The sequence below is a fragment of the Phaethon aethereus genome (genome assembly GCF_964289735.1).
Source record: "Phaethon aethereus genome assembly, chromosome: 1".
Classification (NCBI taxonomy): Eukaryota; Metazoa; Chordata; class Aves; order Phaethontiformes; family Phaethontidae; genus Phaethon; species Phaethon aethereus.
Genome location: NC_138575.1, coordinates 1875154 through 1886736, shown reverse-complemented (window position 1 = coordinate 1886736; position 11583 = coordinate 1875154). Strand labels below are relative to the sequence as shown.

The 11583-nt window shown below is 53.4% G+C and overlaps 2 protein-coding genes across 2 annotated transcripts; both read left to right on the top strand.

The window, feature by feature from the left end:
• UCN3 (urocortin 3) lies at positions 1-569 on the top strand (the record flags this gene model as incomplete). The annotated part of the gene is made up of 1 exon (XM_081999504.1): positions 1-569. The coding sequence occupies one exon, from the start codon at positions 1-3 to the stop codon at positions 469-471; it is 471 nt and encodes a 156-aa protein (XP_081855630.1). The 3' UTR covers positions 472-569.
• Positions 570-7043: 6474 nt separating this feature from the next.
• LOC309408925 (tubulin alpha chain) lies at positions 7044-9332 on the top strand (the record flags this gene model as incomplete). Its single annotated transcript, XM_082004931.1, has 3 exons — positions 7044-7263; positions 7461-7609; positions 8364-9332. Exons 1-3 carry the CDS (start codon positions 7083-7085, stop codon positions 9330-9332), a joined length of 1299 nt encoding a protein of 432 aa, XP_081861057.1. The 5' UTR covers positions 7044-7082.
• Between the last annotated feature and the right edge of the window lie 2251 nt (positions 9333-11583).

Genomic DNA, 11583 nt, shown 5'->3' with positions numbered 1-11583 from the left:
ATGCCCCACGCCAGGCTGCTGCTCCTCCTCGCCCTCCTCTGTGCCGCCAAGACCAGCCGAGCTCTCTGCCTCTACAACAGTGCCTCCATCTTCAGCTGCCTCAACGCAGCCCTCGCTGAAGCCCAGAAGAGCCGCCCGGAGGAAAACGCCATCTTGGACAAGCGTGGCTTTGACTCCCCGTTGCTGGAGGAGGTCTCTGAGGAGGAGGAAGGGGAAGACGCGGTGGATGAAGAGATGGGGAAAAGGACGTTCCCGGGTGAAGGCCATTACAAATACGTCTCCCAAGCGCAGGTGAAGGGGAAGACGTACCAAAACCAGGCCAAGAGCGACCGCCGCACCAAGGTCACCCTCTCCCTCGACGTCCCCACCAACATCATGAACATCCTCTTCAACATCGCCAAAGCCAAGAACTTGCGGGCAAAGGCCGCTGCCAATGCACACCTCATGGCCCAAATCGGGCGGAGAAAGTGACCCCCCACAGGGCAGGGGGGACTCGGAGCAGGGCTGGCTGCATGGGGCTACCACCCGGCCCCAGCCTGCAGGCCAGAGGGGACTGATGGCCATGTATGATATCAGTGTTGTATATTTTTGACCCATAGAGCTACCTAACTTTCAGATCTCTTCTTCGTCTTTCTCTCCTTCTCGATCTCCTCCATCCCTCCTCCTGGACATTTCCACGTGTGGGGAAGAGGCTCATGTCTGCAGCAGGGCAAGGGAACGTGTCGCCTCGGGAAGGTCCCTATTAAAGCTACCATCTCTAGAGTTTCCAATGCTTTGTTCTCCCATTACCTATACCGGGTGCTCGGTCGGGTCTGTCTGGGCCCATAGCCTTTCCAAAAACATCCCTCCCGCCCAGTCTCATGGCCCTGTTCCCACCATGGTCCAGACCCTGCTCCCTCCCAAGTCCCCATACATGAGCTGTCCCTACACACAATCATCGCTGCATTGAGAAGGGAAAAGCAAGACCGGTCAGGGGACCTCAAGAGGGATTTCCCAGTTTCTCCTCCTGAGGGCTCCCTAGGTTTTAAAGTTGTCTTGCAACCACCCCTTTCCCCACCAGCACCTTCACCAGTCACAGCTGGAACATCATCAACCTCCCTATCCACATGGCCCTTCACAAGTGTTCCCAGGACATCGGTTGGCCCTGGCCAGGGCCACCCCATGGCCTCAGGTGAGTTTGGCCACCAAGGGTTGCAGGTACCTCCCTGGTTGCTCCAGATCTACCCCATGGGGTCTGTCCATGTCGCCCAATCTGCCCTTGCCCTCCTTTCCACCGCTCTCCCTTTCCTGCTGGATCTCTGTACCAGACTTTCAGCTGGTACAGCTTCAGCTCCCCACACACAGACCGTGCCCATTCACCACGCTCTTTCCACCCTCCACCCAGTTCACCAAGCTCCCATCCCTTCACCGTGGACTATTTAACCCTTCCTCTAAACATCCCTTTCTCTTCACCTCCCAGCCCAGCTCCAAGATGAAACTACATCTCATGGCCTCCATCCCTGCATGTAGCAGGCGTGGGAGGTGGGCAGAAATTTGGTCCTCTTTCCCCAGGACATGTTTGCCAAGAGCAGCAAATCAGCTCCCACCTGTCCCATCCAGGGCATGGCCATGAGGAGCACTCCAGGTGGGACATAACCTGTCTCCGGTTCAAGGGTTGGCAGATGGACCCACCAGCCATCTGCGGAGGCATAGCTGGAGGCATCTCCTCTCCACCCCACTGGGTATCCAGAGGATGCAACACACCCGAATTCAGCCCCAGTGAACCCGTGCTCAGGTGGCCAAGGCTCCTAGATGACCCACAGCCTGGGGACTCAGGACCCAAATTCAGCTGAACTCTAAAAAGCAAAAACAAAACAATACAACGGGCACTTTAGTGTCTTCCCCTCACAGCACACATCTCCAGCAGGCAACACACCAACATGCTCACAGCATCTCTGTGCAATGACCTCCTCCTGCCTCAGCTCCAAGCGTGTACAGGTGAGGTCTTTCCTTGTTGGAATCTGCTGCAGCCTTGGACTATATGGCCCTTTATGTACACTGTATATAGCTTGATACATTTTTATAACCCAACAGCCTACACACCCACCCCCCATCAGTATAATGAGCTCTTGTTCAGCAGGATATAGGCATTTTGTGCCCATTTTACGCCCAGGGAAACTAAAGCACACATGCCCGCTCACATCAGGTCAGGTAAATCAGGGCAGAGCAAGGTCAGACCTGGCCAGGCACCCAGCTGGGTGCACTCTTGTTCCTTTGTGGATTTGGCCAGAGGTGTCCCCAGGTTGTCCAGGCTCAGCCTTTCTGATGCACAGGGCTGTCTAGAGGAGCCTTGGCACAGCAAGAAGCGACAGAAGGATTTGCTCAGAGCCAAGGGAGAAATCATTGCTTTGACTGGAAAGTTGAAGAGGTTTTCTCCTGTGCTCCCCAGTGAGCTCCAGTAAGCAATGGTCCAGGCTGGGAACAGGCTTTCCCCCAACACCAGCTGCCATGGGGATCTGCGCCAGCCCTGCACCAGGATAGACGAGGGGAACTTTCCCTGTGCTAGGCATGGAAATCAAAACATCCCACCCCTGGGGCGCACACTGGGTCTTTCTTCTGCTCCCCTTTAACGAAGGCAATTAGCACTGAAACAACCCCATGGGAGCAGACGAGCCAAGTGTTTGCTGCTCACTGAACCAGGCTGTGGTTGCACGTGCAAAGCTGAGACAGGGACAGCAGGTACCAGCTCACGGCGAGTGATGGGGAAAGCAGAGATCCTCCCTTCCCAGCTGCATCCCCGCGGGGGACTCTCCCCCACACCCGGCACGGGCGTGGACAAACCCTTCCAAAATTAATCCTCCTTCTCAACCTCTGCCAAGCGAGGCCGGGGGTTGCTTGGAGGGGCTGGGACACAGGCGGAGTTCAGAGCAGCCAGATTTCCTGAGGAAGCTGGATGGAAATAGAAGCACTGAAATCTCCATCAGCACCCACCTGGGTCTGGGAGCATGTGAAGCCAAGGCCGCCGTGCTTGGGAGGGACAGCGTTGCTGTTTGGGGTGATATGTGCAGTTTTGTAAAAGCCAGGTGAGGACTTGGTCTTTTCTGCCATTTCGTGCAGGGACGAAACCCAAACTCTTGGTATTGCACTCAAAAAGAGTGGTTTGCTCAGGCGTGGGTGCACAGCTGCTGCAGGCTCACTCAGGCCAACATATCTTTCTGCTGCCACTGCTGAATCCCTTCCAGCCTCTTCATAATCCTTCCCCCAGGCAGCCAGCTCTTCCCTGGCTTCCAGGACCCTCCTTGTCCTCCTCCTCCTCCTCCACATGCCAGTGCTCAAAAGCCTTCTTCACGCACATCAGAGCAAACCAGAGATGCTGCAGTGGTTTAGGCAACCCCCAAAGACGGCAGCTCCTGAACCCCATCCTGGGATCAAGGAGGACACATGTCCACCTGGCTGAGGGAAGGATTCAGGCAGCGTAACTCAACAAGCGTTGAGCATCTGGCCAAAAATGCACTCCTACCACGCAAGGAGGTAACGATGTTCACATCCATGGGGTCTTGGCTAGGCAAACCAAGCCAATTCCCAGCAGCAACCACGGGCAGAGTTAGCCCACGCTTTTCAGGACAGAGAGCACAGGAACATGGTGGCCTTGCAGAGAGTTACATCAGGAGCTGAATCCTAAGCAGGGGGGTGAGACGCACTTCAGGCCGCAGATACGCTTACACGGAGCCATCCCTGGTGTCATGAGAGCCTCCTCCTGGGATGCCCTACCCTGCTCCTGGGATGTCCTGTCCCACTCTGCTCCTGGGATGTCCTCTCCTGCTCTGAGCTGGGCTACAGGGGCTGTGACCAGCTTTCCCAGGAACAGAGCCACCCCCAGCCACCCAGGAGGTCTGCATGGATCCCCCTCAACGTAACTCGTGACATGGACAGGAGTACATTAAGATGCAAAAGCCAACCCCGATCTTCAGAGGAGGGTGAGGAACTGCCCCCACCCTCAGTCCCAGCTCCGTTGGCTGATGATTGGTGCTTTGCTCTGCTCCCTCTCATGGTTTTGTTTTGACTCATGGACGGTTGCCTTCCTGACCATTTTCTGCAGGTTGTTCCCCAGGAGAGTCCCGTTTTCTGCTTTCCTTCTTAGAAGACCCCAACCCTCCCACCGAACCCAAGAAGAGTTGATGGGAGAGAGGGTAACCCATCCATGTCCAGGGCACCAGACCATGAGGTTTAATAGTTCTCATAGAGGCAGTCTCCATGTTTTAAGTCTAGATAAGATTTTTAAACTTGTGTTTCTGACCTCTGGGACATGACACACAAACACATATCCCCTGTCAGTGTGTTTCTTGCTTTCATGTATGCTGCACGGAAAATAAAACCATTGTCCATTTGCAGTGGGATTGGTGTCTCTCAGTCCTGGCCTTATGCCACATACCATCACCTCTCCCCATGGCTGTTCCAGGTCCTCCAGGACATCCATGATCCCCACATCACATAACAGCATCAACATCTCTCATGATTTTTTGCCACCTAACAGCTGTTATCCCTCATTTAGAGAAGGGACACTGGGGAACAAAGTCCCATCTCCCACTAGTGTGCCTGCAGCGCACAGGTCCTGCGCTCCCCTCTGGCAGCAGGACCCAGCTCCATGGGGCAGGCTGGGGAGAGCTCTGGTCTCTGCACTGTCGATGGCCTGGGGACAGGGAGGGGGATACTGCAAAATTCAGGCACTAAGCTAAGTTGCATTCAAGGAGCCAGCGCTGTCCTGGAGCTGGGAGAGTCACGCTTTCTGGTGGCACCGGTGCTGCAGAAGCCATCCCAGCCCCATGACGTTACTCCACGGCAGGAGCCCCACCCTGCAACTCCTGTCCATCCCCAGGAGATTCAACAGATGTGCTCTTTGCATTTGAAAAAGGGGGACGGAAAGTAGAAAGCACTTTTCCAGCCCTGGAGATTGTAAGGAAAGTCTTAAAAATGAGCCTCATTCTTAAAAAAAAATTTAAAAAATTTTAATTAATCCAGACACTCCTCCCAAAACAAACCATTTGAAGCTCTTTTTCTGATTTCATGGAAAGCAATGCTGAATGAGTATCTAAAAGCCAGAGAAACTTCACACTCCACGGGTCTGCAGGTGCAAGACCTCCAAAGTACCTTGATTACTCCACATGTCTATGCCCCCCCAAAGCAGAAACACCTGAACCCTTTGCCAGCAGGTGCCTGCACGAGGAGCGGGTGGGAGGAGGGAGCCCTTTAGCAGAGAGCTCAGCTCTACCTGCTATAAAAGGCCCAAGAGGGAAGCAGGTAGGATGTGCTCTTGGTGAGGTGGTTGTGATTGTGGTGAGGAGCCCAGGTGGTTCAGAGCCATGGTGAGTAGATGTGGGGCTTAGGTTTGTTCTCTGATAGCCATGGCTGGTCCTTCTCAGCTCTGCAGGAGGATGAGGCTGGAGGTAGCTTTTTCTTTCCAGCCAGGGGAAAGTGTCTTGCCCCTTGCTTTGGGCTTCCCTTGGGGTAGAAAGTAGTTTTGGGCTACAGAGGAGCATGTGAGCACCGGAGAAGGGGCTCCTGGAGGTGCAGTGCTCATGTTAAGGGGAGAGGGATCTCTAGAGCTAGGTTGGCCTTGCAAGGCTGGTGTTTAGTCCTCCCCAAGACAGGAAGAGCAGGTACCCTGCTGAAATGCCTTCAGACCTGCATAAAGATACTTTGAAGGTCTTGCTGGTGGCATCTGATCTCTCTGGTGCTGCTGTGGGGCTGAGGCAGACCTGGAGCAGGGGATGAAGGTCTTTGCTTGTGAAGACTGGCTTAGCATGCCTGTTCTGGCCCTGGTGTGGAGGATTGTTAAGATTGTCCTGGAACTGTTTGAGTAGGAAGAGAAATGCAGTGGTGGCTGAGGGCTGATACATTAGATACCAACCATCAAAGCAGGACTCTCTGCTCTAGTGTAGGATGTTGCTGCCCTGTTTCTGTGCTTGGTAGGGGACCTACTGTGCCAGGCTTCTTGCAAGAAGATCATGTGAGAGTTGCTGTGCTGCCTCTCTGTCCCAGTGCCCTGCCCAGGCCACAATTAAAAGCAGGTGGAGAGAGCAGACTAAGCCTTGGATAAGTCCACCTGAGACTTCCCTATCTTGTAGCTTAAGGCTTCCTGAATAGGATGTGGGTTTTTTGCCCTAGTAAGCCTCGGGGAGAGTGTCTAGTCCAGTCTCTCTGAACCCAAAAGCCTGGTTTTCAGAGCCTCCTGTGTCAAGGGGTTCAACAGCTCAACAACACTTGATGCATAGGGACTCCTTCCTTCGGCTTGAGCCAAGAGCAGTTGCTTCATAGGGCAACTGCTAGTCTTGTATGGAGAAGATGAATAATCAGTCCCTACCCATCCTAGCTTGGATCCTCTTTAGCTGTCTCCAGCCAGCTGATCCTGCATGGTTGTATCTAGTCTAAATGGAGGGGAGAAACTGCTCTGACAGGCAATATTTGGAGCCCAGCAGCACAGGTTTCTCCCATCAGAGGTAGAGGTCCTCTGCTGCTGCCCATCTGGGTGGGGAGAGATTTGCCCCTACCTCCCAGGGAAGGGCATGGGGGGAGTGTTTGCAGTGCTGTCCAAGGCTGGCTGGGCTGAATCGTTCCCTCCTCCCCAGCCGAGAGCACTAGGTGAAGTACCTGGGAAGGCTGCCTGTGCCCTGTCTTCTGCCCCAAGGCAGGATCAGAAGAGCAAAGAGAAGAAGCCATGAGCAGTTGGACTTAGTGGGCTGCTCCTGGGAAGAAGGCTATTGAGCAATGCAAGGACAGTGCTGGGATGCAGAGGGACTTACTGCAACCTCCCATGAAGGCAGATGCAGAGATTAGGGCATTGTAACCTTTCTCTGAAGGACTAATGCTTAGTTGTTTCTCATTCAGCAGCTCTTGGGTGCCTACTATGGAGAAAATGCCCTGGCTGCCACCAAGCCGGGATAATGCTCCTCTTGTCCCTAGGTTGTTGGCCATGTGCTCTATAAAGACACCTGAAGAGCCAGCCTTAGTCTAATTCTTCAGGGCATGTTCATAACCTCCTCTTCTCTCCCATCCCCACACAGAGGGAGTGTATTTCTGTCCACATTGGCCAGGCTGGTGTCCAGATGGGCAACTCATGTTGGGAACTGTATTGTCTGGAGCATGGGATTGAGCCAGATGGCATCATCTCCTCCAATGCCTCCTCAGAGCAAGTAGACTCTTCCTTTGGGACCTTCTTCAGTGAGACAGGATCAGGGAAGTATGTGCCCAGAGCGATATTTGTTGACCTGGAGCCCACTGTCATTGGTAAGTCATAGAAGATCCCCAAACCTCTTGGGGACAGTGGGGGAGTGCCTTCTCTAACGTGAAGTGTGGCATTGGCCACCTAAACTGCTGGTGAGGCTGCCAGCTTCCATGGGAAACTGCATCTAAATTAGTGCAAGTAACTTGGTAGACAGTGGACCTTGTGCCAGTGACACTCATGAGATTGTGACTTCCTCCAGATGAGATCAGGACTGGGATGTACCGCACACTCTTCCACCCGGAGCAGCTCATCAGTGGCAAAGAAGATGCTGCCAACAACTATGCTCGGGGCCACTACACCATCGGGAAGGAGATCATTGACTCTGTTGTTGACAGGGCTCGTAAAATGGTAATAACCCTGTGGAGGGTCTTCTGCATTAGCCTTCTGGTTGCTGTTGCCCTGGCCATCAAGGGATGCAATGGAGGGGAAGGGCATGCAGATTTTGGTCAGCTTAACCATGCCACTGTGATCTGGAACAACATGATGGGATGCATGTGGATGTGTGTCTTGCTGATTGTGACTTGAAGGGAAAACAAGGGTCTAAAGGATGCTCTCAATTTAAGCAGGAAAACAAGCAGCTGTGATCTGTCTAGGCAAGATGGCTTTCTCCTAATGGGTGTAGTGTCTGCTCTGTGTCAGTCCTGATCCAGCACCTTATCCCAACCAGTGTCACAGCTCAGCTGCTGGCTACTTTCTTGCCTTAGGCCTCTCTTCCTTTGTGTGGCTTGCTCTGGAATGTAAGGTTTCACCAATGTAGATGCTCAAAGCTCTATGATAACACTAAGATACTCTTGATTTCAGTGTAACCTCCTATTGGCCTTCAGACTTCATCTTCTTGACTGTTAGTATCATGAGTCTCTATCTGAGCCAATATGTGACACTCAGGCCAGGCCTTTCTGCCTGCTAAAAATATGAGATAATTTCAAAGCAGCTGCATTTGCTGTGTGTAATGGATCTCACCCGATAGAAGGGGAAGGTGTGTGTAAGCAGTAGTAAAAAAAGAATTAAACTTGATGGTTGAACACAGTATTTGGGCTTAATTCCCATGAGATTGAATAACTCTAGTAACTTGGTCCTTCTGGTCTCTTTCCTGGTGCTGCAGACTGAGCAGTGCAGTGGATTGCAAGGGTTCCTGGTGTTCCACAGCTTTGGGGGAGGCACAGGCTCCGGGTTCACCTCCCTCCTCATGGAGCGGCTCTCCGTGGAGTACAGCAAGAAGTCCAAGCTGGAGTTCTCTGTGTACCCAGCCCCACAGGTCTCCACAGCAGTGGTGGAGCCCTACAACTCCATTCTCACCACACACACCACCCTGGAGCACTCAGACTGCTCCTTCATGGTGGACAATGAGGCCATCTATGACATCTGCAACCGCAACCTGGACATCGAGCGTCCCACCTACACCAACCTCAACAGGCTGATTGGGCAGATTGTCTCATCGGTCACTGCCTCCTTGAGATTTAACGGTGCTTTGAATGTTGACCTGACTGAGTTCCAGACCAACCTGGTGCCCTACCCCCGGATACACTTCCCACTCACAACTTACGCGCCCATCATCTCAGCAGAGAAAGCCTACCACGAGCAGCTGTCGGTGCCGGAGATCACCAACGCTTGCTTTGAGTTCTCCAACCAGATGGTGAAATGTGACCCACGCCGTGGCAAGTACATGGCATGCTGCCTGCTGTACCGGGGTGACGTGGTGCCCAAGGATGTGAATGCAGCCATTGCAGCCATTAAAACACGCCGGTCAATCCAGTTTGTGGACTGGTGCCCCACAGGCTTCAAGGTGGGCATCAACTACCAGCCTCCCACGGTGGTGCCTGGGGGAGACCTGGCCAAGGTGCAGCGGGCTGTCTGCTTGCTGAGCAACACCACGGCCATCGCGGAGGCGTGGGCTCGCCTGGACCACAAGTTTGACCTGATGTATGCCAAGCGAGCCTTTGTGCACTGGTACGTGGGGGAGGGTATGGAGGAGGGGGAGTTTTCAGAGGCCAGGGAGGACCTGGCTGCCCTGGAGAAGGATTATGAGGAGGTTGGAAGGGACTCAGCAGATGGTGAAGAATATGATGAGTAACGTTTTTTACCTGCGGGAAGTCAGCTTGGATGAAGCTTTTTGTATTCTAGTCTCACAATTCCTTCCAGAGAAGGGAATTGTGGGCTGGGTCTGAGGAAATGTCACTGTGAGGAAAGCCTACAGCTTGGCCAAAAGCAACTCTTTGGTCAAGACTTGTGTATACACAGTATTGGTTGAATAAATGGTGACCAGCAAAACATCTTCCCATCTTGATGTGCCACCAAACTGGCTCGTGGGAAGTTGGGGGTGGTGGCTGCAGGGTACTTCCCATGTTGTCTTGGCCACTGCAGTCCTACCCGTAGGGCTTTCCTGCTTGTAGATGCTGGGGTGGGTGATAGCATGATGCGAGCCATCTGCTGTGGGGTGGAACTGCTGTGTTAAAATGAACATTGGGATCATCCCACTCGGGCACTGGCTGCCCATGGCCTCTCTGTGCTCAAACACAGCTGGCTCTGGGTTTTCTGTGCTCCACTCTGCTCCAAGGCATAGCAGGGAGTCGGATCAGGTTTCTCCGGTTCCTTGCTGCTGTGCAGAGACCTGCTAAAGCAATCCATGTCCAGCTGCCAGGCCTGGGCCTGCCTGGAAGTCTAACTGGAGCCAAGATGAGAAATCAAATATACCTGCTGTCTATCAGGCCCCTGCAAAAGCACCCAAACCGTGTCCGATCTCTAAACTCTGAAGCAAGGTGCTGTCTTCCCCAACTAGACTTTGTCCCTCTTGTCTGGGGAGCTGCCATTACACAGCACAAGAATCCCTGCTAACGGCTAATGAGCTGAAAAGGGGATTTAACTTGATCTCTGCAGATCCCTGGGACTGGAGCAGGTTATTTCTCCACTGGGGATTCCCCTCCCAGTAAGTGATCCAAGAAGAGGAGCTGGTTGTGCTATGGGGGGAAGCTGGATCTGCAGTTAGGCTGTAACTGAAGGGCTGACAGTGTTGGCTCTGGGTCCCACTGCAGGAAGGTTTAGACAGAGGCAAGGGTGGAGGAGGGTGGTTATTATTAAAGCCTGTCTCCGCTTGCCATTACGCAGCTGGGCTCCTGGGGATGGCAACCTTGCAAGGTCACCCAGGTGGGTGCTCCTGGGGGCTGTCTGGCCTCCAGCTGCCTGGGGAAGCAAGGCTGCTTGGACTGGTGGGGCTGGCAATGGGAGGACTGCCGAAGAGGGAATGAGCTCTCCTGTGCCTCCTTTGAGCCTCCTGGCCCCACCAGATGCCATTTTATGTGCTGGGAAATGCTTTTCTGCACGGGGCTGACATAGACCCCCAAAGTGATGCCCAAACTTCCCTCCAGCAAAGAAGCCGGGGACAGAGCAGAAGTAGCTCGGACAGGTGCCATGCCAGCTCTGCCTTCCCCTCCTGAGTACTTGGCCAGGAGCTGAGTGAGGGTTGCTTGGGTTTTTTTGGTGGGGAGAGCTTTTCTTCTGCTCAGGACAGTTTCTTTGGGATAGGGGTCCTGTTTTGGGGTTCATGGTGTGCCCTCCTTGTGGCCCACTGTCAAGGCAGATCATCTCAATGCTCATAGTGCAGGGCTGCAGGAGGGAAGCAGAGCAGCCAGAGTGGCTGTACTCTGGTGGTCTGAGGACACATCTAGAACATCTGGTTTTATGACACTGAAAGGGCTTGATCTCCATGGATCTTTTGAACACTGTATTCCTGGAGGGTTAACATCCTGCTTGGAAAAAGTGCTATCTTTATTTTTTATTCTTGTTTAAATCTTTTGGTGTGCCAAAGAGCTTATTGTGAGGGCAGAGCTGTATGGTGTGAGCTGCTGCACAGCCCTCATCTGACCTGGGAATGCAGGTCTGTCTGTTGGTCTGCTGAGGACATGTGGGTCTCTGCAGCACAGTGTGGTTCTGCCCACTGCCCTGACAGACTTGCAGCTCCATTAGGACACTTTTGTAAATGCTCATGAGCTTCAGGCTCATCTGCTTGTAGTGGCAGCAGGATCCTTTCCATCATATCTGTGTGCCATAGCTCTAAGTTGGGACCAGAAGTGAAGTGAACAGTCTGTTCCCCAGCCAAATGAAGATCATATTCCCCTGTGCTGAAGACCAACCTCCCCTAAGCAGCCTCATCACCACTGGCCCCAGGAGGACCATGCACAGCTCCCCAGCTGCTCCAGCCACAGCTCTTGGCTTGCACCAGGCCATGGGATGGAATTAAGAGGCAGCCAGACCTACTGGATCAGGGCTGGGTAGCACCAAGAAAAAGGGAACTTGCCCAAGGCCTTGTGAGAAGTCAAAGGCAGAGC